The sequence below is a fragment of the Triticum dicoccoides genome, chromosome 6B (assembly GCF_002162155.2).
Source record: "Triticum dicoccoides isolate Atlit2015 ecotype Zavitan chromosome 6B, WEW_v2.0, whole genome shotgun sequence".
Classification (NCBI taxonomy): domain Eukaryota; kingdom Viridiplantae; phylum Streptophyta; class Magnoliopsida; order Poales; family Poaceae; genus Triticum; species Triticum dicoccoides.
The window spans coordinates 236644248-236663903 of record NC_041391.1 but is presented as its reverse complement, the minus strand read 5'-3'; the positions used below and the strand labels follow the sequence as shown (position 1 = coordinate 236663903).

The 19656-nt window shown below is 46.5% G+C and overlaps 2 protein-coding genes across 6 annotated transcripts; both read right to left on the bottom strand.

The window, feature by feature from the left end:
• Window positions 1–7912: 7912 nt before the first annotated feature.
• LOC119325205 (3-oxoacyl-[acyl-carrier-protein] synthase, mitochondrial-like) lies at window positions 7913–12603 on the bottom strand. Of its 2 annotated transcripts, none has more exons than XM_037598955.1 (13): window positions 12267–12603; window positions 11600–11707; window positions 11446–11517; window positions 10442–10528; window positions 10191–10342; window positions 9816–9896; window positions 9689–9722; window positions 9221–9287; window positions 9066–9142; window positions 8832–8892; window positions 8601–8683; window positions 8430–8501; window positions 7913–8334 (listed from the first exon to the last, which is right to left on the bottom strand). In XM_037598955.1, exons 1-13 carry the CDS (start codon window positions 12594–12596, stop codon window positions 8170–8172), a joined length of 1389 nt encoding a protein of 462 aa, XP_037454852.1. In that variant the 5' UTR covers window positions 12597–12603; the 3' UTR covers window positions 7913–8169. The 2 variants fall into 2 exon arrangements, with proteins under 2 accessions (XP_037454852.1, XP_037454853.1); XM_037598956.1 differs by having other exon boundaries at window positions 11600–11702; window positions 12267–12508.
• A 1893-nt stretch (window positions 12604–14496) lies between these two features.
• Window positions 14497–19656, bottom strand: LOC119325512 (protein WVD2-like 7). Of its 4 annotated transcripts, none has more exons than XR_005157561.1 (10): window positions 18882–19402; window positions 17392–18114; window positions 16438–16893; window positions 16180–16238; window positions 15845–15928; window positions 15679–15757; window positions 15479–15580; window positions 15249–15304; window positions 14698–14821; window positions 14497–14610 (listed from the first exon to the last, which is right to left on the bottom strand). XR_005157561.1 is itself a non-coding variant. In XM_037599252.1 (10 exons), exons 2-10 carry the CDS (start codon window positions 18954–18956, stop codon window positions 14797–14799), a joined length of 1659 nt encoding a protein of 552 aa, XP_037455149.1. In that variant the 5' UTR covers window positions 18957–19023; window positions 19633–19656; the 3' UTR covers window positions 14497–14796. The 4 variants fall into 4 exon arrangements, 3 of the variants coding, with proteins under 3 accessions (XP_037455149.1, XP_037455150.1, XP_037455148.1); XM_037599252.1 differs by adding an exon at window positions 19633–19656 and having other exon boundaries at window positions 14497–14821; window positions 18882–19023; XM_037599253.1 differs by having other exon boundaries at window positions 14497–14821; window positions 18882–19023; window positions 19220–19402.

Below are 19656 nucleotides of genomic sequence, written 5' to 3'. Positions count from 1 at the left end.
TGTTGAAGACTTGATGGGTTTCACCGTCTCAGATGTCAGCATTATTTTTCCATCGTGATAATAAGTGCATGCACTTGCTTGCGTACGGCCATGGACCTGCTGGTTACATACGGTTAGGCTTTGTATGGACAACCATCTTGTGGTTCCACAGACGAATTTCATGCAAGCGGATGATTTTCAGTGAAAGCGGACTAAATTCATTGTATTTTACATATTTATTTTCATTGTGGAATATCTTACATATTTCAACTAATAATAACGGACTAGGCTTTTTTTTAGTCCATGGGAGGCGCTTCACGATCGAGGTCGCGACACTTATCTGTTCTGGAAGGCCCAAATCCCTCGCTCCTCTCTTTTAACAATTTGCAGTTGGGCTTGGCATGCCACATCCCAGTTCCGACGTGTTGCGTCCAACTATCAGCCTGTGAAACCGGATGGACCCCTGCGTACTTTGAAGACGTAAAAAATTTGGAGAACCGGGAATTCGAACGACAGGTGCTTATGCTACCCATCAAATAAAAATCAGGTGCCTGAAAATTCGTTTCGAAACAAATGATTCAGCTTTATATCCACGTCGAACCTCGACATGATGGTTGGAAGCAAATGCCAAGTTCATACCAAAAGATCCTTAACAACAATACCAACTTGTAGACGACCAGGTAGTACAAGTATCAATACCAAACTAACTTATAATCTTTTTAGTCATGACCCTAGTGTTCGTCCGGTAGAAAATCTTGCAGAGGACCAGATCCTGCTCCTTGTCTTGCTCCAGGTCCCCGATATGGTACTGGTGCATCACCCAGTTGGTCCTGTGTTGCTCCAGTTGGCTCCTCCGCGCTTCGTCAAACCAAAGACGGAGCTGGGGCTCGCGGCCATGAAAATGGATCTAGGGCTCCCCGCCGTGATGACGGAGCACGGCGCAGGGGAGCTCATGAAGAAATCTTGGATATCAATGGGAGTACCATGTATGATGTGGAATAGCAGATTCTTCATAACCCCCACAACTTTTTTGGTGTTGGAGTTGTGACCTTTGATAGGGCTGAGGGTTTTGGACAGAATGCGATAGGTTATTCTGGCACATACATCAAATCCTTCCCCGGGAAGGTTGTCCTTTGAGCTTCTCCTTCATCTAATGGCTTCATAAGCACTTGCATCAGATGATGTGGCAGCTCAAGTTCTTCATAGATCTTCTTTGCTTCTTCATGGGGCGGATCAACTGGTAGAGCATGAAGAAGTTCGTCAGCAGGTGCTTTATAGTGAGTGTCTTCACTCATCCAGTATAGAGCCCATGTTGCAACGTCGTCAGCGTTTCCTGAGAAATGCACAATTGTGTAGAACTGAAGAATTAGCTCTTCATTCCAATCGTAGATGTCAGAGCATAAGCTAAGTAACCCAGCATGGCGAAGTACAGCCAGCACTGGCCTGAAGCAAGGAATGGACTCCATATCCGCGTGAGGAATATGGCGATGCGGCAAGATCTTGTTTTTGCCAAACAACAGTGAGACACAGTAGTTCATCTGCATCTTGGTACAGAAGCGTAGACACCTGATTTTGGTTGAGTCATATGGTGACTCACTTATGAAGAAATTCTTCTCTTTGAAGAATTGCATTATCAAATTGTGGCCATCTAAGGCTTCTGCCAATCTTTGGCATGACCGGAACTGGTTGAAGATTTGTCTTCTTCGGCCTGACATCAAATACTGATCTTGGAGACCCAGTAGAATCCTGAGGATCTGTCACAATAAGTGATTTTGCAATTTCCTCAGTAGTAGCAGGTGGAATTGTATTAGTGTTTGTTGATGGAATTGAATCATCACGCTGAGGGGATGTATTGACGACATCCACCATCAGGTCATCTTGAGCAGTCTCATCAGCTATTGTAGCTAGAATTTCTTCATCAATAGTCTGGAGAGAAGGTTGTCATTCTTCAGAACTAGTGTGAATTTCTTCAGTGATAGCAGGTGACTGTGGCACTTGCGTCAAAGGAGTGGCGAGGGGCAAATTTGGATGAAATGTTTCCCAAAATTTGTCATGGATTGGAGGAGTTGTTGCGCCATCAATGTCCACATCCTCTTTAGTTTTTTCATTGCTTCCGGATGGGGCGGCAGTTTCTTCAGATAACAGAACTTGTGAAGGCTTCCGTGAAGACACATGTTGAAGAGAAGCATCTGCTTCAACTTCAATATCTTCATCCATCTGCTATGTGGTAGCAGCAGAATGGGTATCATGTTCTTCATCATCAGCTTGAGGAATTTCATATTCCACCCCATCAGGAACCATCTGAAGGTTTGCAAGATTTCGTGCAGGGTGCGCTGATGAAATTGGTATAGCGTCAATTGGAACGGTTGAAGACATTGGATTCGTCTTCAGTTTCTTCACAATTTCAGTGTCAGAAGAAGGAGCTGAAGCCTTTATCTTTTTGTCTTCCTTCTCAGTAGTCTTGGTCTTTTTCGCTTATGCTGCAGAAGGAAGTGTGATGATCCTCAAAGATGAAGTCGTTGGAGGCGTTGATGTCGAGGAACTTGTTGGAGCATTTTCATCAGGCGTGACTAATGCAGTCACCCTGGCAGATTCTTCAGGCACGACTGATGTAGTCGCCCTGGCAGTTTCTTCAGGCGCAACTTATTCAGTTGCCCTGTCTTGCACTTAAGGAGGAGATGAGGGCACAATCTCACTGGCCTGAGCAGTTGGTGGAGGAGTTGAGGAACTAGAAGGAGGCACAATGCCAAACTTGGATGCCTCATGTTTGTTGTGGTCATCAACTACCTTGGTGGTGGCAGTGATGAATCTGCTCTTGACACCACAGTGGTGATTGGCTTGGCATTCATATTCTTCACACAACTGTTGTATTTCATATTGGAAGAGTCACGAGCTGCTAAGGGGATATCAAAAGCATATTTTTTCCTCAATTCTTTCTCCTTCTGTATTTGTTGTTTCTTCACCAGCTTGGCTTGAGCGATCTTGTGCTTCTTATTGAGTATGGAAGAAGACAACACATGACTTGGGCCTGGTGGCAAGTTGAGATCGTCAAGAGATGTATCTGGCTTAGTGCACCATATATCAATGAAGTCTAGAAGCTTCTTGGGATCCAGCGGTAATGGGACTGAGGTGTTCTTTGCAATAGCAGCTTGCTTTTGCTTTCTTTTGAGGAACTCGGTGAGTTCATCTTCATCAGCCTTCAACAGCTTGAGGCACTGCGGCCTTGCTTTTGGGACTTGGCCTAGTACCACGGCCAGCAGTGACCTTTTTATTCAGCTTGAGCAGAGATGAAGGTTGCCCACTAGCCGAGGCACTTGCTGCAGCTATTAAGGCTGTTGGAAAGCCCTCAGTGCGCCGGCAAGATGCGAGCACGATTGGTGTTGAAGCTCTTGCTGCTGCCATTGAAGAACTGGTGGTAGGTGGAGGCGCTGAAGATTTTGTGGCCTTAGGCACAGATGCCTTTGAAGTAGTTGGTTTGGCCACTGAGGGCTTTGGCTTGTGTGCAGGTTTCTTTTGCATAGATTTTTTTGGAGCCCTGCCACTGCCACTAGCTTCAGTTGAGGCCTTTGTGACCCTCTTGAATTCCTCAACGGCCTTCTTGTCCTGTTACGCCAGTTTAGCCTAACGCTTTGTCCATTCCTTGGGAAATTCTTCACCCCTTCTGGTGCTTGCAGGATCAGCCAGTTGACCAGGAGCAAGTGATGTTCTATTGCATGGTGGCTTTACTGCAAAGTCCTTCATGTATTTCGGAGTGACGTATCTATAGTCTCTCCATCCATATGACCAGTATCTCTATCTTTTGCTCGTTTTGTGTTGCTCCTTAGTCTCTTTGCCATGAGTTGTTTCATCTGGCGTGCAATACCCTGAGTAAATGCCCCCGATGATCTCAAAAGCAGTTCCACTTTACGTTTTTTTGGGAGGCTCCGTTACAATTAATCGGAGTTTAGCTATGGAACATTCATAAAATATACTAGCAATCACCTCCATAACGAATTTGGCGATCCAAAATACGGCGCATGAGCTGGAGTTGCTCTAACGTCGGTGGGGTGTCAGGACTCCAGAGCCTCTAGAGAGGTGTTCGTTAGCGACTTATGTACCACATGCAGAGCCCCCTGCGTGGTTTCCATCCTTTTGAACTCTAAGGGCATCTCCAGCCGCGCCCCCAAGAAGGCCTCCCCAGGCGTTTTTTTTCGCGCCGAAAAAATGGCCCAGTCGCGCCCCGACGAGCCCGATTTTCGCTGGTTTGGGCCAAAAACAGCGCCGGCGGACCCAGCCCAAACCCGGCGCGCTGGGGGGCGCTCGGGGGTGCCGGACGAACTTTTTTGGCGCGAAGAAGCCGCGGGCCCGCCGCGTCAGCGACACGGCTCTCTTCTCGGCCCTTCTTCGTCCTCATCGCCTCGTTCCCCGCGGCGAATCAATGCCAAAGCTGCCGCGCGCTGCCCTGCCGGTCAGCCTGCGCCATTGATGCCTCACGGGCGGCGCAGTGAAGACCGGACGACGTGCGTCCCCTCGCCCTCCCTCGCCCGCCACGCGTACACACAGTGCCACAGTGTGGGCGGCGCCTCGGCCTATATATAACGCGCCCCGGCGCACTCGGCGACTCACACTCTCCGGCCGTCGTCGTTCCTCCTCTCCTCTCTTTCGCCGTCTCCAGTTCACACCCATGGCGGAGCGCTTCCCAGGCGACGGCGCGGCGGCGAATGGCTTCGGCCGCCATCATCTTCATGAAGACGAGGCTCGCCTCCTTTACGAGGCCGAGTACCCGGTCCCGCCGGACATGCGGGTGCCCGGGGCGTGGAGGATCAGCGCGGGCGGCGTGCCAGTGCCCCCGGTACCCATCGGCGCGGCGCGGCGTGCGGAGATCGCACGCATCCGCTCGAACCTGCCGCGTGCAGCGAGGGAGGGGCCACGGCACGTCCCCGACAGCCCGCTCTGGGACCCTTACTTCCGCCGCCATCACGCCCAGCAGCTCGAGGCCACCAACGGCGTCGTGCCCTCCGGCAGGCTCAACTCCGCTGGCCGGCGTCGATGGTGGGGCGTGCCCGGGCGCACGTTGGAGGCCGTCCTCGAGTACATCGAGGGCGGCAACACGCCGCGCCTCGAGTACCCTGCTCCCCCTTCCTTCTCACGTCACCGGGGAAGCTCCTGGACCCCGAGGCGCATGGAGACCGGGGGGTCCTCCTCCTCGTTCGGCTGCTCGCCCTGCCTCCGCCCCGTCAAGCCGGAGCCCGAGGGCACACCGGTCGCCGCGCGCACCCGCAGCTCCCGCGTCCGCGTTGGCGCCAACGCCTCCCCACCCACCGGCCGCTTCGTCCTCGTCGAGCCCAAGCCGGAGCCCGGCCTCCCCGCGGAGTACGAGGAGATAGCCCGGCGCGGCTTCTCCGACGAGGACGCCATGCGGTGGGCGCGGGACGACTACCTCCGCGACGAGACGGCCCGGCAGCGCCGGGCCCTGGAGGAGTTGAAAGTGCGTTATATCGACTAGAGGGGGGGTGAATAGGCGATTTTTATGAATTCTTCACTGAGGAATTTGCCGGTGAGAAAATTCCTTAGCGAAGAACTACTAGCAGCGGAATAAGTACTCAGAAGTAAGCATAACAGAATACAAGCATGGTCATCAAGATGAAATGAAGGCAAGCACTGAGTACAGAAAGCGTAATCACAAGATAACACAAGGTGAACACAAACAGACTGAAGAAATTGAACTGAGGAAATTGAGAAAGTCTTCAGTCAAAGTCTTCAAACACAGATATGAACAAACACTCAACACAGTAATGAGGAAATGAAAGGGTTGAGGAAATAGAACCAGTTAGGTTGGTGAAGACAATGATTTGGTAGACCAGTTCCAACTGCTGTCTCAGTTGTACGTCTGGTTGGAGTGGCTGAGTATTTAAACTCGAGGACACACAGTCCCGGACACCCAGTCGTTGAGCACGCAGCTCAGGACACCCAGTCCTCACCGTATTCTCCTTGAACTAAGGTCACACAGACTTCGTCCAATCACTCGTGGTAAGTCTTCAGACGACTTCCAAACCTTCACAGACTTGGTCACTCGGCGATCCACAATTCTTCTTGGATGCTCTAGACCATGACGCCTAACCGTCTGGAAAAAGCACAGTCTTCAAAGGTAACAAGCGTCGGATCCACGCAGGATCAATTTCTTGAGTGATGCTCAATCACTTTGGGTTTGTAGGGGTTTGGTTTTGGGTTTTCCTCACTTGATGATTTTCGCTCAAAGTCCTCGGAGGATGGGTTGCTCTCAAATGACAAGTGTCAAGTTCTCTCGGAGCAGCCAACCAGCTAGTGGTTGTAGGGGCGGCTATTTATAGCCTAGGGAGCAGCCCAACATGATAAGACATAAATGCCCTTCAATGATATGACTGTTAGGTGGATAAGATATTTTGGGACAGCTGGCGCGCAGCACAGCAACGGTCGGAAATTTGACTCTCAAATTCCTCAGGGCTATCATGTTCCTCACTGTGTAGGCAATTCGCACTGGCGAATTCCTAACTCCTCAGTCAGAACAAATTCATCAGCGACCAGAAGAACTTCGTCTCTGTCACTGAAGAAAGTGACTGAACTGTATGAGATTTCCAAAGGCTTCACTCGAAAGGATTGGTAGGTGTAGTATTTTGAGTTGAGCATCACATGGAAATTTTTCCTTAGTATTTCCTCGACCCCCTTTAACAGTACGGTGTTTCCTATGACTCAAGAAAGAGAAAATGAAACTACGAAAACAAAAGTCTTCACGCTTCATGTTCCACAAATGAATACCAAGTCTTCAAGGTCACACCAATTTCTTCACTTTCAAAGTCTTCAGAATATCAAAGTCTTCAGTCGAAAAACTTCATTTTTAAGGGTCGACTTTCTCTGTAAATATCAAACTCCTCATAGACTTATAGACCTGTGTACACTCACAAACGCATTAGTCCCTTAACCTATAAGTCTTCAATACACCAAAATCACTAAGGGGCACTAGATGCACTTACAGGAGATCGCCGCCCGCAAACGTGGGCGCGAGGACGAGCACGTCGTCGTGGTCCTCGACAGCGACGACGACGACGCCCCCGGACCTTCCAACCCGCCGCGCCAACCGGGGGAGGGATGCAGCAGGGACGATGGAGGCGTAGGCGGGGGCGGCGACGACGACGACGACGACGACGGCGGTGACTACACGCGGTTCTACAGCCTCCTCGGCATGTAGAACCGCGTGGGCGGGGCGGCGAGGGAGACGGCGGGGGTAGCCCGCGGTAGTTTTTTCTTTTTTTTGTAAAATATGTTTAAGTTTGAACGAACTCGCCGAAGTTTGCAATGAATTTGCGCCGTGTTTGTGCCGTGTTTAAATTTTTTAAAATACCGTGGGCGCCGCGACTGAGGGGCATCACGCCCCCAGTGCGCGGTTTAGCGCCGGTGCGCCACCAGGGGGCGATTTTTTGCCCCTCCTGGGGGCCAACGGCTGGAGATGCCCTAAGATATATAGTCGAGAACTTACAGTTCTAGAAAGTGATAAGCAGCTCGTGTTCATCTGATGCTGTAAACAAACAGCCTTTCAAACTCATCTTTTTTGCCTTGTTTTCCGTGGGCGGCGAGGAGTTCATTTGCGTGTGGACTGTGGAGTGCTAGCGCTCCTCAGGTTTCGCCCCCGTTGGACGTATGCACGGACAGCATCCAAACAGCAGGCAGCAGCACTGCATTTGGGTTGGTTTCGTTCCCCTTCCCGTGGTAGCTAGCACGTGAGAGCGACGGCCAAACCTCCTCACCAGCCAGTCACCCCCACGTCGCTGCAAAATAATCCAATACAACCGGGTCGTACGTGCGACCCGGCCGCATGGGGAGGCTGGCAGGTGGGCCACCCTCACGAGGTGCTCTCTCACAAGCGGCGCACGTCGCTGCACCTAACCGGCTCGGCGAAAATTCTATCTCTCAAACAAAATAAAATAAAAATTCAGCGATAAATTGTCGTTCTGTAAAACTTTACCGGCCTACGAGTAAGCAGCGCCCACAAGTTGGGCGATGCTCCGGACTCACGGGAGCACAGCACAAACGTCAGTGCCTGAAACCCCCCAACTCCTGCTCAACGCGGATGGTGCCTTCCCAAGTTTATTAAGTTCACGGGCAGAGAAACTCTCAGCATTCTGATATGCCTCTTCGAAGGGGAAAACAGAAGAGTGAGAGGGTGATTTTGGGTCGCTAGGGCGGACACGAGAACAGCAGTGACGCGTTGGTTCCACCAAACCCGAAGGAATTCGAGATGGCGGCCCGTATCGGCATCTTCTTGGCGGCGGTTAGAGGCATGAACGCGCTTTCGAACAGTGGATCGGGCTGCTCCAGGTTGAGCGTGGGCGGCGCCACTCCCTGCAAAAATTGCATGTGATCAGAGTACGGGCTACAGAGCAATTTTTCATTGCACGGAGCTACTGACCAGGGATCACTCATGGTGGGTAACATACATGGTGGATTGCTAGCACGGTGAAGATTGCTTCCACTGATCCAGCCGCCCCTAGCAGATGACCGATTGCTCCCTGGAGAAGACGGGTTCTTTTGGTCCTCAGTCATTGTCATAAAATGGACTAGACTAGTGCGGGAGCTGTGACAGTTTAGCTGCGCAGAATGACGTGTACCTTAGTTGAGGATAACGCAAGACCACCGGATGTCGCGTGGTGGCCAAAGACAGATTTTATTGCAGTTGCCTCGACAGCATCCCCTGATTGTGGTTCAGATCCAAGACATCAGCTTATTTATCATAACTCAAGATGCCGCAGAATTATAAACACAAGTTTACCCACAAGATAGAATAAACAGAAGTCATGCCAGCCCAGGTGTATTTTGCCAGGCTTAGTGTGAGCACCTACCGAGAGGGGTTGATGTTGCATGCGCGTTCAAATAATCAATTTGATCTGCCTGAAGCCCTGACTAGAAAAGGACCAAGAATTCTATCAAAATCAGAATGTCAAGAAAATAATTATTGTGATGTGATTTCTAATTCCTCAAAGCTTAATACGTGTTTAAAATGTAATTTCTAATTCCTCAAAGCTTAATAAATGCTTAAAATGTGCACCACACGAATTAGAAAGAATATGCCACACCTGTTCCAATGCCCTTTCCATGGCTAAGATAGCACCTCTACCATCATTTTGTGGCTGAGTTATGTGGTGTGCATCACCTGACAGAAGCTGATGTTCATGATGCAGTACATACTAATGACAAAGTAGACCATCTCTTTTGTGGAATCGGAGGATACCAGACATGCCATAGCCTCGAACTTCTGCATAAATTTTTGCGCCTCGTTCCATTGCATGGTCAAGTGCCTACACAGGAATAAATTGATGTACAGTCTGTTCAGCAAACAAAAATGCAATAGGACAGTTTCCAGAATAAAAGTTGCATATACCATATACAGGATACAGCAAAGTTTACACAATAAGGGCCTGGTCAGAAAAGGAGTATTTGCAGGTAAGTTTTGGCATTTAGTTCAAATTTGACTCAGATACCAAAACTTCACCAAGAAACACCATTCTTCCAAGCAGCTTCTAAAGGAGCAATACTATGGCGATTTAAGTCCTTTGACAAACTCTTTAACAAAGTGCTATGGACATTTTTTTCAATATGTAAATGACTGATCCTATAAAATAACAGCGAACCAGCAGCTTGGAAACAGCAAAGGTAAGAACAGACAACAGGAAATGATCAGTGTTTCCTCTGAACTCACCTCCAACACCATGACTCCACAACCTTCACCAATCCTATTGGTTTTTTAAGACGGAAGATAAGAACGCGCAATAGGAAGGAAAAACTAAGGGAAGTAAAAAATACGATTCAATAGAAGTATGACGTACACAAATCCATCTCTGCCACAATCAAATGGCCTCGAAGATGCTTGTGGAAGAGAGTTATACTTTGTAGACAATGCCCTTAACCTGCAGAACATTATAGTGAAAATAAGATGGTTTTGGCAATACTAGTGATGGGGATAGCGGATAAAAAGTGCAAGAGTGTGACTGTAACTAAGTTTTTCTGGATAAACAGATTAAGTTTGCATATGATATTATGAGCCACGACCATGAGTGGTTTGTGGACAAAAACATGAGTTCTCTACTTTGTCCTACAACCTTCAGTCAACAGGTGTACATTGAAACCTTAAGGAGCATCTAGACAGAGTAGTTGGGAAATTAAGCAAATCAAAACAATTGTGAAGATGCGAACATACTTGCCTAGAAAATCCAGCTATAGATAAAGCATCAATACTAGACTCTGTTCCTCCAGCCACCATCACATCTGCATCTCCAAATTGAATCATCCGTGTAGCATCACCAATAGAGTGAGCGCCTGTGGCACAAGCTGTCACGGCAGCATGGTTTGGACCCTAGGTTTGAATAATTAAATATCAATGTGATTCATGCAATAATTATACAAAATGGAAACAAAAGCCTGAACTATGGCATATGACAATAACAATGTACACCTGGAAACCATATTTCATGCTGACATGACCTGATGCCATGTTGATCAAAATCTTGGGGATGAAGAATGGGCTGAGACGGCGTAGACGCTGCATTCAGAAGAAAATAAATTGCACACGTCAGTGCTGGAAGTGACCAGAAGATAATGAGTTACTCCCTCCGTCCCAAAATAAAACCTAGTATAAAGTTAAGACACTTATTTTGGGACGGAGGGAATATATTGCAAGCCATGTATTGTGCAGGCCAAAGATTTGGAAAAGACATAAAAATAGATTGATTCTCATGTAAACGAAGAATTAAAAAAAATCAGATATGATAAAGTGCTGGTCTTGGCCAGTAGCATCCACCAATAAGTAGTTTTGTAATGGCTAGTTTCAACTATCAAGTGTAAACTAAAAATTCAATGTATCCCGTTCCTGGCCGCTGGAAATAGCCTCTTGCAGAAATGCAGAGAAGGCTGCGTACAAAAGACCCAAAGTGGTCAGACCATTCGCCGGACCCTGCGCAAGCGGGAGCTACGTGCACCGGGCTGCCCTTTTATCCTATTCCTGGCCGGTTAGCGCTCAGTTTTCCTGTTCATTGATTAAATAACATATCTTCTCACAATTTTCTTCAAACTTACTCCCTTCGTTCACAAATATAAGATGTTTTTGCTATTTCAGTATGGACTACATACGGACTGAAATGAATGAACAGACACACTAAAACGTGTCTCTATACATCTGATTCAGAAAAAGTTTAGAACATCTTATATTTGTGAACAGAGGGAGTACTTGAGTAGCTAACATCAGATGAATTTTCTTATCTTAACGCTACTGGCGCCCACCAGTAATGCCAGTGGCCAGCCGATAGCCGCCATTATTTTGCTTGTATCTAACACTGTATTTCTCACTCGGCACATAGCAATATAATATAAAAGGGAGAATCACTATAGCTGCACAATGACTAACAATACAGAAGGAAAAGAGTGAGAATAAAGCAAATTGCAGTGACTGTTGGTACGAACATTTTCAGCAATCAGCTGTGATGCATCTAAAATGTCTGAGATGCTTCCGATTCCCCCACCAATTGAAACACCCTGATAAAGGTTCTAATTAGATCCAGCAACTCGGCAAAAACACAAAAAAAGGAAAAGAGCTTCCACCAAAAGCAATTGGTACCGTTCTTCCCTTCTTCTCATTTTCTGAAGGCAACCAATTTGCATCTCTCAAAGCCTCATCAGCTGCACATAGAGCATATGCTATAAATCCCGATATAGATCTACTGTCCTGGAAACAAAAATGTTAAATCAACAGTTCGAAATATGAAACAAAGTTTAACTGTGAGACAGATAACATCACCAGTTGCATATTATAGTCACACGATAGCATCTTATCAGAACACAACAGATTTCCAGTTGTAGAAGAGGGAGAAAGAGAGACAATCTATCTACTTAAATCATACAGATATCTGACAGAAACGACACGAAAAACAGGTTCAGCAAAGTGCCGTGGCATTGAAGACTGTGTTACTCCTAATGACACTGAAGATAAGGGTCTTTATATCAGTACCAGTTATGACATGACTGTATTGCAGCATTGTCTACAGGAAAGCTTGTATAGTTTGCTGAAAGTAACAGCTTCATTTAAATTTCTGTTGAGCAGCTTATACATGAAATCCATTCTCGAATCAATTATATCAAGCATGTAAACTAGCAATTCATATATGATAAATCGCACGTGAAACAATCATGTGCAGAAAAAAGAGCACCAATCCAATCTCACGGCAACAGTGGGAAAACCAATGTATACTGGATGATTAGGGGCTACTGAAGTGTCAGTCATAAACCTTGGTCCACGCCTCCTCGTCGAACTCGGCCTCGCCCTTCCCGCGCGGCACGGCGGCGGCGACCCTGGATGGGAGCTGCTCCAACGTCCTCCCCGCGGCATCCCCGGTGAGGCGTAGGTCCTCCGCGGCGAGCGCGCGCACCGCGCAGTCTCCGGCCACGAGGCGGTCCCAGGTGGACCCGACGCCGCGGCCGAGTGGCGTGACGGCCCCCAGCCCCGTCACGACCACGCGGCGGCTGGCAGATGGGCGCGGCGGAGGCAGGTCCGCACCCGAGGAGAAGCCTCGGCGGAGGCGGTGGCCGAGCAGGAGAGCGCGGCGGAGCATGCTCATCAGGCGCTGCAGCGAAGCTGACTATCCTGGGGGCCCAGGGCATCGGCTGTTCTAAGCTCGCACGCAGACCTGGCCATATGGGCCGTGCTACGCGGGCCGGGCCAAAATCATGCGTACCTGGCACGTCGTGTGTACCCGGCCCAGCATGAGGCAAGGCCCGTGTGCTGGCACAGCCCGTTTATATTTGAACTTTTTTTATTTTTGAACAACCTAAAATGCCAAAAATAGGCACAAAACAGCCCAAAAGCTGAATAGCACGCGGGCCAACCGACACACGTGTTGTGTCGGGCCGGCCCATTTAGCAATTATGTCATGCATGGACCTGAAAGTGCGGCACGTGTGCCGGCACGGCACGACCCGTTTATAAACGTGTTGCCGCTGACCATTGTTTCCTGTCGTGTCGGCCCGTTTAGCAGTTGTGTCATACCTAGGCCTGAAAGTGCGGCACAGGTGTCGGCAATGGGATGACCCGTTTATAAACATGCCGCCGTGAACCATTTTTCATGTCGTGCCACACACGTTTAAGGGTGGGCCAAGTCATGCTCTGCTCACATAGAGAGGGGCAGGTGGAAGCCTGGATTTAGGGTAACTCCAATGCTCCAACAGTGACTAGGTTCCCTTCAAGGAAGTGAATATTGGGATATATCCTCGTCTCTAGAGTTTCAGTTAATTATCACTAACCCTGGCTTCTTACTTGTGATTTATTTGTCTCCTTGTCTTTACTTGTTATATTGTAATTGGCTGTTGTTGATTATATTGCTACTGGTAGCATTAGAAACACCTTTGCAAATTGTTAGGCTCACTTTCATATTCCGCATATGGACTAAATTGCTAACTAATACTCCCTCCGTAAAGAAACATATACCGTCGATCTTATATTTCTTTACAAAGGGAGTAAATATTAAATTTTGTAAGTGTACCTACTCACCATCCTCCCCTCTAGGTCCATCTCGATCCTTTCAGTCGAGTTTCAGTGCAACGGTCGACGGGATTGGCTCGGCAGCTTCGAGACGGTGGAGAACGCAAGCAAAGATCGAGACGCGGGAGGATGCGGGGTTCATCGGGCCGCTAGTGACCATTGTGTCCTGCCCCGCGAGAGATGGAGACCTGATGTGTCCTCGAGGAGCGGGATACCTGGGAGAGTGAGTAGGCGGCCATTGTGAGGCTCAGAGCAGAAAATCCGCACCTCGTGCAGTACAAGGCAGAGTGGTTCTAGAAGAGGGACCATGAGCGCGACCGGAAAAGGAAACCTAATACCCAGCCCCCTGGCTATCTCATCTGTTGTTCCTCGACTCCCTGGAAGGTAAGATTGTATGCTTGTTTCCTGTAATCTGTGCTCGATTTCATATTTCTGCATCCTTGGATTCCCGGGATAGATCTGATCTCCTCAAACAACGAGCGAAGTCGAGATGTTGATGAGAAAGGGGCTTTTCTCAAGGCTAAATAGTGCTATGGTAAGGAGGACCAGCTAAGGCCTTCATAGATGATTAAGGTGGAGTCCAACGACGAGGGTTCTGACATTGACTAGGATAGCCTTGCGCGTGAGAGTGATGAGGAGTCTACTATGTTTAAATTCGAATGTTTGCATGTTTAGATCATTGCATGTTTAAAACTATTTGGAGATTTGTAAGTTTGAATGTTTAGATATTTGAACAATTGAAAGTTTGCATGTGTGCAATGTGATCAAGTAGTTCGGATGTTTTAGTATATCTGAGTGCCCTAAAATAGGACAATTGCTGGAGAAGAACAATTTTTAGTGTCCTAAAAGTCACTTTTTTGTGCCCTAAAATTTACCCCAACGGCTAGTTGTTGGAGAAGCTCTCACAAACAGAAGGAAAACCTACAATCAGCAGACACGTGGAGACAAATCGTAGCGTTATGGCCGCAATTCCAGTAGCTCCGAGCACAAGTTAATCGCTAGTATTCCCACGTCTCGCTTTCACTCACCAACCAGACAACAACAGGCAAACAATCTGTGGCGAAACAGCGCTGCCTTCCCTGCTCTTTCCTTGCTCTGAACTTGACACAAGAATCATATATCACGCCTCATGGTAGAATAGAGGTCACAAGCAGCAGCAAAACATCATGCCTAACATACAACCTTAATACTATACCGAGGTTGAGAGAAGGCCCTTGAACAACCATACAACCAAGTAACCGTGCCAACTCGCGCATCTCAAACTGCTCCTCAAGTGGCGCGTCATCGCCATCGCGGCCTCTCCTGTCTGCACAGTTAACAAAGAAACAGAACTGTTCCATTAACAAAGAAACAGAATTGTTTCATGAACAATCAAGTGGCAGATTTTCAGCAATTCACATAAATTCTACTCCCTCCGTTCCTAAATATTTGTCTTTCTAGATATTTCAACAAATGACTACATACGGAGCTATGAACAATCAAGTGGCAGATTTTCAGCAATTCACATAAATTCTACTCCCTCCGTTCCTAAATATTTGTCTTTCTAGATATTTCAACAAATGACTACATACGGAGCAAAATGAGTGAATCTACACTCTAAAATATGTCTACATACATCCGTATGTGGTAGTCCATTTGAAATGTCTAGAAAGACAAATATTTAGGAACGGAGGGAGTATCTGTGTAGTGATCAGTCAGTAGTCAGTCATAATAATACGCACAAATGGCAATACCTTGGCTTGCTCTTGCACGCCAGGTTGCTCCTCTTGCCATCACGCGACGAGATTACCTACACAAGATGTGTGCACGAACCAACCTTTAGTTTTTTTTATAGTCACCGATGATTTTTTTTTTTGCGGGGACCTATGAATTTGTATATAGACATATGGATTTATACGACTTCTACAGATCCCTGGCTAGTGGTTACTGGTTACCCCATGCATGCAAAAAGAAAAGAACAGACCTTTCTGTTTTGTTCGTTGCCGTTTACAGTAACTTTTGACAAAGCATTCCTTCCTCCAACAGAATGGGTTTCATATGTTGTGGACTTCTGCAGCATTTCAGTCTACAACAGAACCACATTAGCAAGTGCTGTGATTTGGAAGCGATTTCAGTCTATAACAATAATCCTACGAATCATCCCAGGGCACTGTTTGCTCTTACCTTAACCGCTGCGTTCCTCCCGTTGGAAATCCGGAGTGCCTTTGCAGCTTTGTAAGGTCGGATGCCGCTGCTGCTACTTCTGCACAAAGAACGGAGCAATTTACATAAAAAAGAAACAGATATTTCACACCAAATTTATAAATCATTCCACACTCTAGGAACAAACCTTGCACTTGTGGGTGCAGATATGTGCATAGATCCTCTAGTACAGGAATTTCCAACCGATGCCGCTGGCGTGCTCAGCTGCTTCCTGAAAATCAGTTCAAACAAGTACAGAGGTTTCAATGATATTCAAGATTTCCACAACATATGCTGAATACTCCCTCCGTTCCTAAATAGAAGTCTTTTTAGAGATCTCAATGCGGACTACATATGGAGCAAAATGAGTGAATCTACACTCTAAAATATGTCTATATACATCCGTATGTAGTCCGTATTGAAATCTCTAAAAAGACTTATATTTAGGAACGGAGGGAGTAGAAATGAAATCAAAATGAAGACCTTTTGTTCTGCGATCCATTGCTTGTACTGATAAGACCTGTGCCTCTTTTCGATGCGACCTGCCAAGATTAATTAAGCTTATCAACTTCCCATAAACCATTAGAAGCGTTTAACTATTTGTTATACCGAACTTGCAAAAATATCTTCTGACGATTAGCAAAAGGAAATTATGGTCCATATGTAGAAGCAAGTGACCAAAGTTGCATTTGTGAATAAGTTTAAAGGATAAATCAACATTTGATTAGGGGCAAAAGCTACCTGAGCAGCCTGCAAGGGTTTTGCATTATTTTGAGGTGAATTGGGCATAACTGAGCTTCTAGTAGCCAGCTTCCCAGTATTACTGCTGTTGCTAGAGGCAACATGAGAAACAGACGATCCCTTGTTGTAGAAATTTGTACGAGGAAGGGTAGCTGCAGGCTGTACTTCTTTCAAAAACTTGTGAGAAGCTTGTGTAGCTGATTTAGATGGTGCAACGACTCTATCAGTGTTCTGGCACAAAGCAGATCTGGAAGAAATGGCAGCTCTATCAGCATTTTGGTACGGAGAAGATCTAGAAGAGGCAGCAGCTTTCTCAGCACTCATCCTATCAGATAAAGCACGCAATTTCATCTCAACCCTCTTGTGGAAAGGATCCTTCAAGTCTTCAGAGTTCATGTTTTCTGAGTTTCTTCTTAAATGTACTCTCGGAATTTGGACAAGACAACTTGATGGGTCCTGAAATAGTAAACATGGGCATATGAGATAAATGACATTAACTTTTGCATCGTATATATAAAATAACCAAGAAAGGAAGAAACCAACAATGGAAAGTTTTCTTTAGTACTATCCTGGAAAGTGATCTAGCTAGTACTATCCTGGAAAGTGATCTGGCTCATTCACACATGCAAGTCATATAATTATATTATGGAATTTCCCTTCCAAACTGCTTGGAATCTCATACAAAACCAAAACTCACACCAGCCATGTAATTGCAGCAAATTGTATATCAAATGTAAACCATTGTCCAAAATAAAACTCTTGTACTTTTGCGATGAACTTTCTATACTACAACATTCTAGTATTGATTATCTAGAATTTACTTGCCGCTAAAGCAGGAACCAACTGCAAAAACTAGCTCTGTTCTGTTATATCTTATCAGTCACCCCTCCCCCCTTGCTGAAAAGTAGATCCTTCACTACATAAACAGTAAATATCAATCCAATAGCACATTACCTTGGCCCCCTTTGTCAACCCGTTAATGACAGCTGCCGCTATGCTCTTTCTTGGCTCCTGTTTCTTAACACCAGCTTTCAAACTTGCTATAGGCAAGATAATTCTCGACGCAGCAACATTACTTTCACCATAATCAGTTGAAACCACATGCTTTGGTGCAAGAACCTTTCTCTCCACGGTTTCCTGGTTGAGACCATGTTTACTCGTGCGCATAGCGCACCGAAACTCACCATCAACATGTTGATTTTGAGCAGTACTAGATGCCTCCTCATCTTGAATACCTTGTGACCCTGTTATCCGAGAAAACAGAGGATTGAATGTCAAGTATCCTATCCCATGGGGTTCAGAGCGTTTATTCTCATCCGATGAGCTCACTCCAGTAGATGGTTGACAACTGAAGCCTGGAGCAGTATCCACAGGATCTTCGGGAGCAACTGCATGTGAATCATCTTCCTGCCTACTATGGTCCAGAGTGTCGCCATCACTCCTTTCTTCCAATGTGGCTTCAGTGAGAAGTTTAGCTTTCTGAGCCTTCCTCTTGTAATATTCTTCCAAAAATGCCTTCTTTTGTGCAACTAAACCAGGCAGTGTGAGTTTGCTTATCTCCTCCTGACGTCTGTTGTGTTCAAATACTGATCTGTTTTCCCATGACAAAGACTCTTCTGCAAATCTACCAAATGATCCCGAACCATGATCAAGCACCATTTTCTGAACTGAATCGTCCTGGACAGTAGACATAAAGAGAACTTAGAGACTCACGAATTTCAATTTATTAGAAATTTAGAACAGAAAAAACAATAACTAACTAACATATACAGACAGAGTGGTTAGCTACAAAACTCTATAGATATAACTTATACGGAAGACTCAAGAATATGATAGGATTGCATTTGCAAAACAAAGGATTGTGAAAAACACAGGAATCTGCAAAACTGGGTGTTTGATTCGATTGAATAGGAAAAATACAGTGATCCTACAAAGCATGGTCAAATTAAGGTCAAAACATATGCGAATGTAAGATAAAGTTAATATAATGCTACTTATAGCTTTTGCCTTGTTGTTTGTGCATAGGAATGTAAAAAAGAGGTTTCAGTGGATGGTAAAATTCCTTTGTTTTTCCTATGAAACTCAATACAAAGGAAAAGTCCTCCTCTTTTCTTATGGTCCATTCCTTCGAATCAAATGGACAAATAGTGTCTCCCCATAAGAAATTTCCTATTCCTATGTCATAAGAATATTTGACCTTTTGCATCAGCAGTGAATAAAAACAAAATCACTAACCATCATCTAGCCTCCTCGAAACGCAACAGGAAACTACAGAAACAAGATTCAGGCAGCATCAACTATGTCATGCAATGTTAACATCTCAAATATTTCCCAACAGCACTGCGATATCAGGAGCCATTTAACTATGAGATTTATGTTGATAATTCAGGTGCGCAACCAAAGGTGACGCAACGAATGATTTCGAACGAAGCAGAGGATACTACCTGTGTGCAGAGGTCGTTGTAGGGCGAATCTGAGTGTGACCATCCACTGAACGGCTGCCCCACTTCAGCAGCCATTGTGCCTGTGTGCTTGTTATCAACTAACCAACCTTGGCAGGAAATTTCTTATACTGCTCCGATCTACCTGCAGCAATAGATACACCAAAAGTCACACTGTCAAGATCTGCCTCCTGGAGAGAAGTTAATAAAAACAAAACAAGAAGGGATTGCGGTATTTTCAGCCAGAAAAGGAAAACAAGAATGGCGGCCAAATACTTTTAGAAGCAAACGCAAAACCAGTATAGACAGACGTTGGAAAGTTTGGAGGAACAAAATCAAACCCCCAAAACAAAATCCCCGCCGAATCTTCGCCTGCCTGGCAGAGGAGGATTCCGCAGCGAGCAACGAAACCCGGAAATTCTGGCACAGCTAATCCCACGAAGTGAGACCCAGGTTGTTTCTTGGGTAGAATAATTTGCAACGGGGTAACAAAGAACTGCGATTTCTTGGATGAGAACTGGGAACGGGAACTCCAAGCCCGTCTCCACCTGAAATACCAGCACCACAGCGGGCATGGCACGGACTAGAACGGAAAAAGTACCCCAAATCTAACCGCGGTACGGCGACCGCACCAAGCGAAGCCATCAAGAACCGGAGCGTACCAGAGAAGGGACGTAATGAAATCGGAAACCGCCGGGTACAACAGCCACCCTCCAACGGCAGGAGATCGAGAAGCCAGACGCTGAGTCCTCACCTCACCTGGTCGCCGATCCGTGCT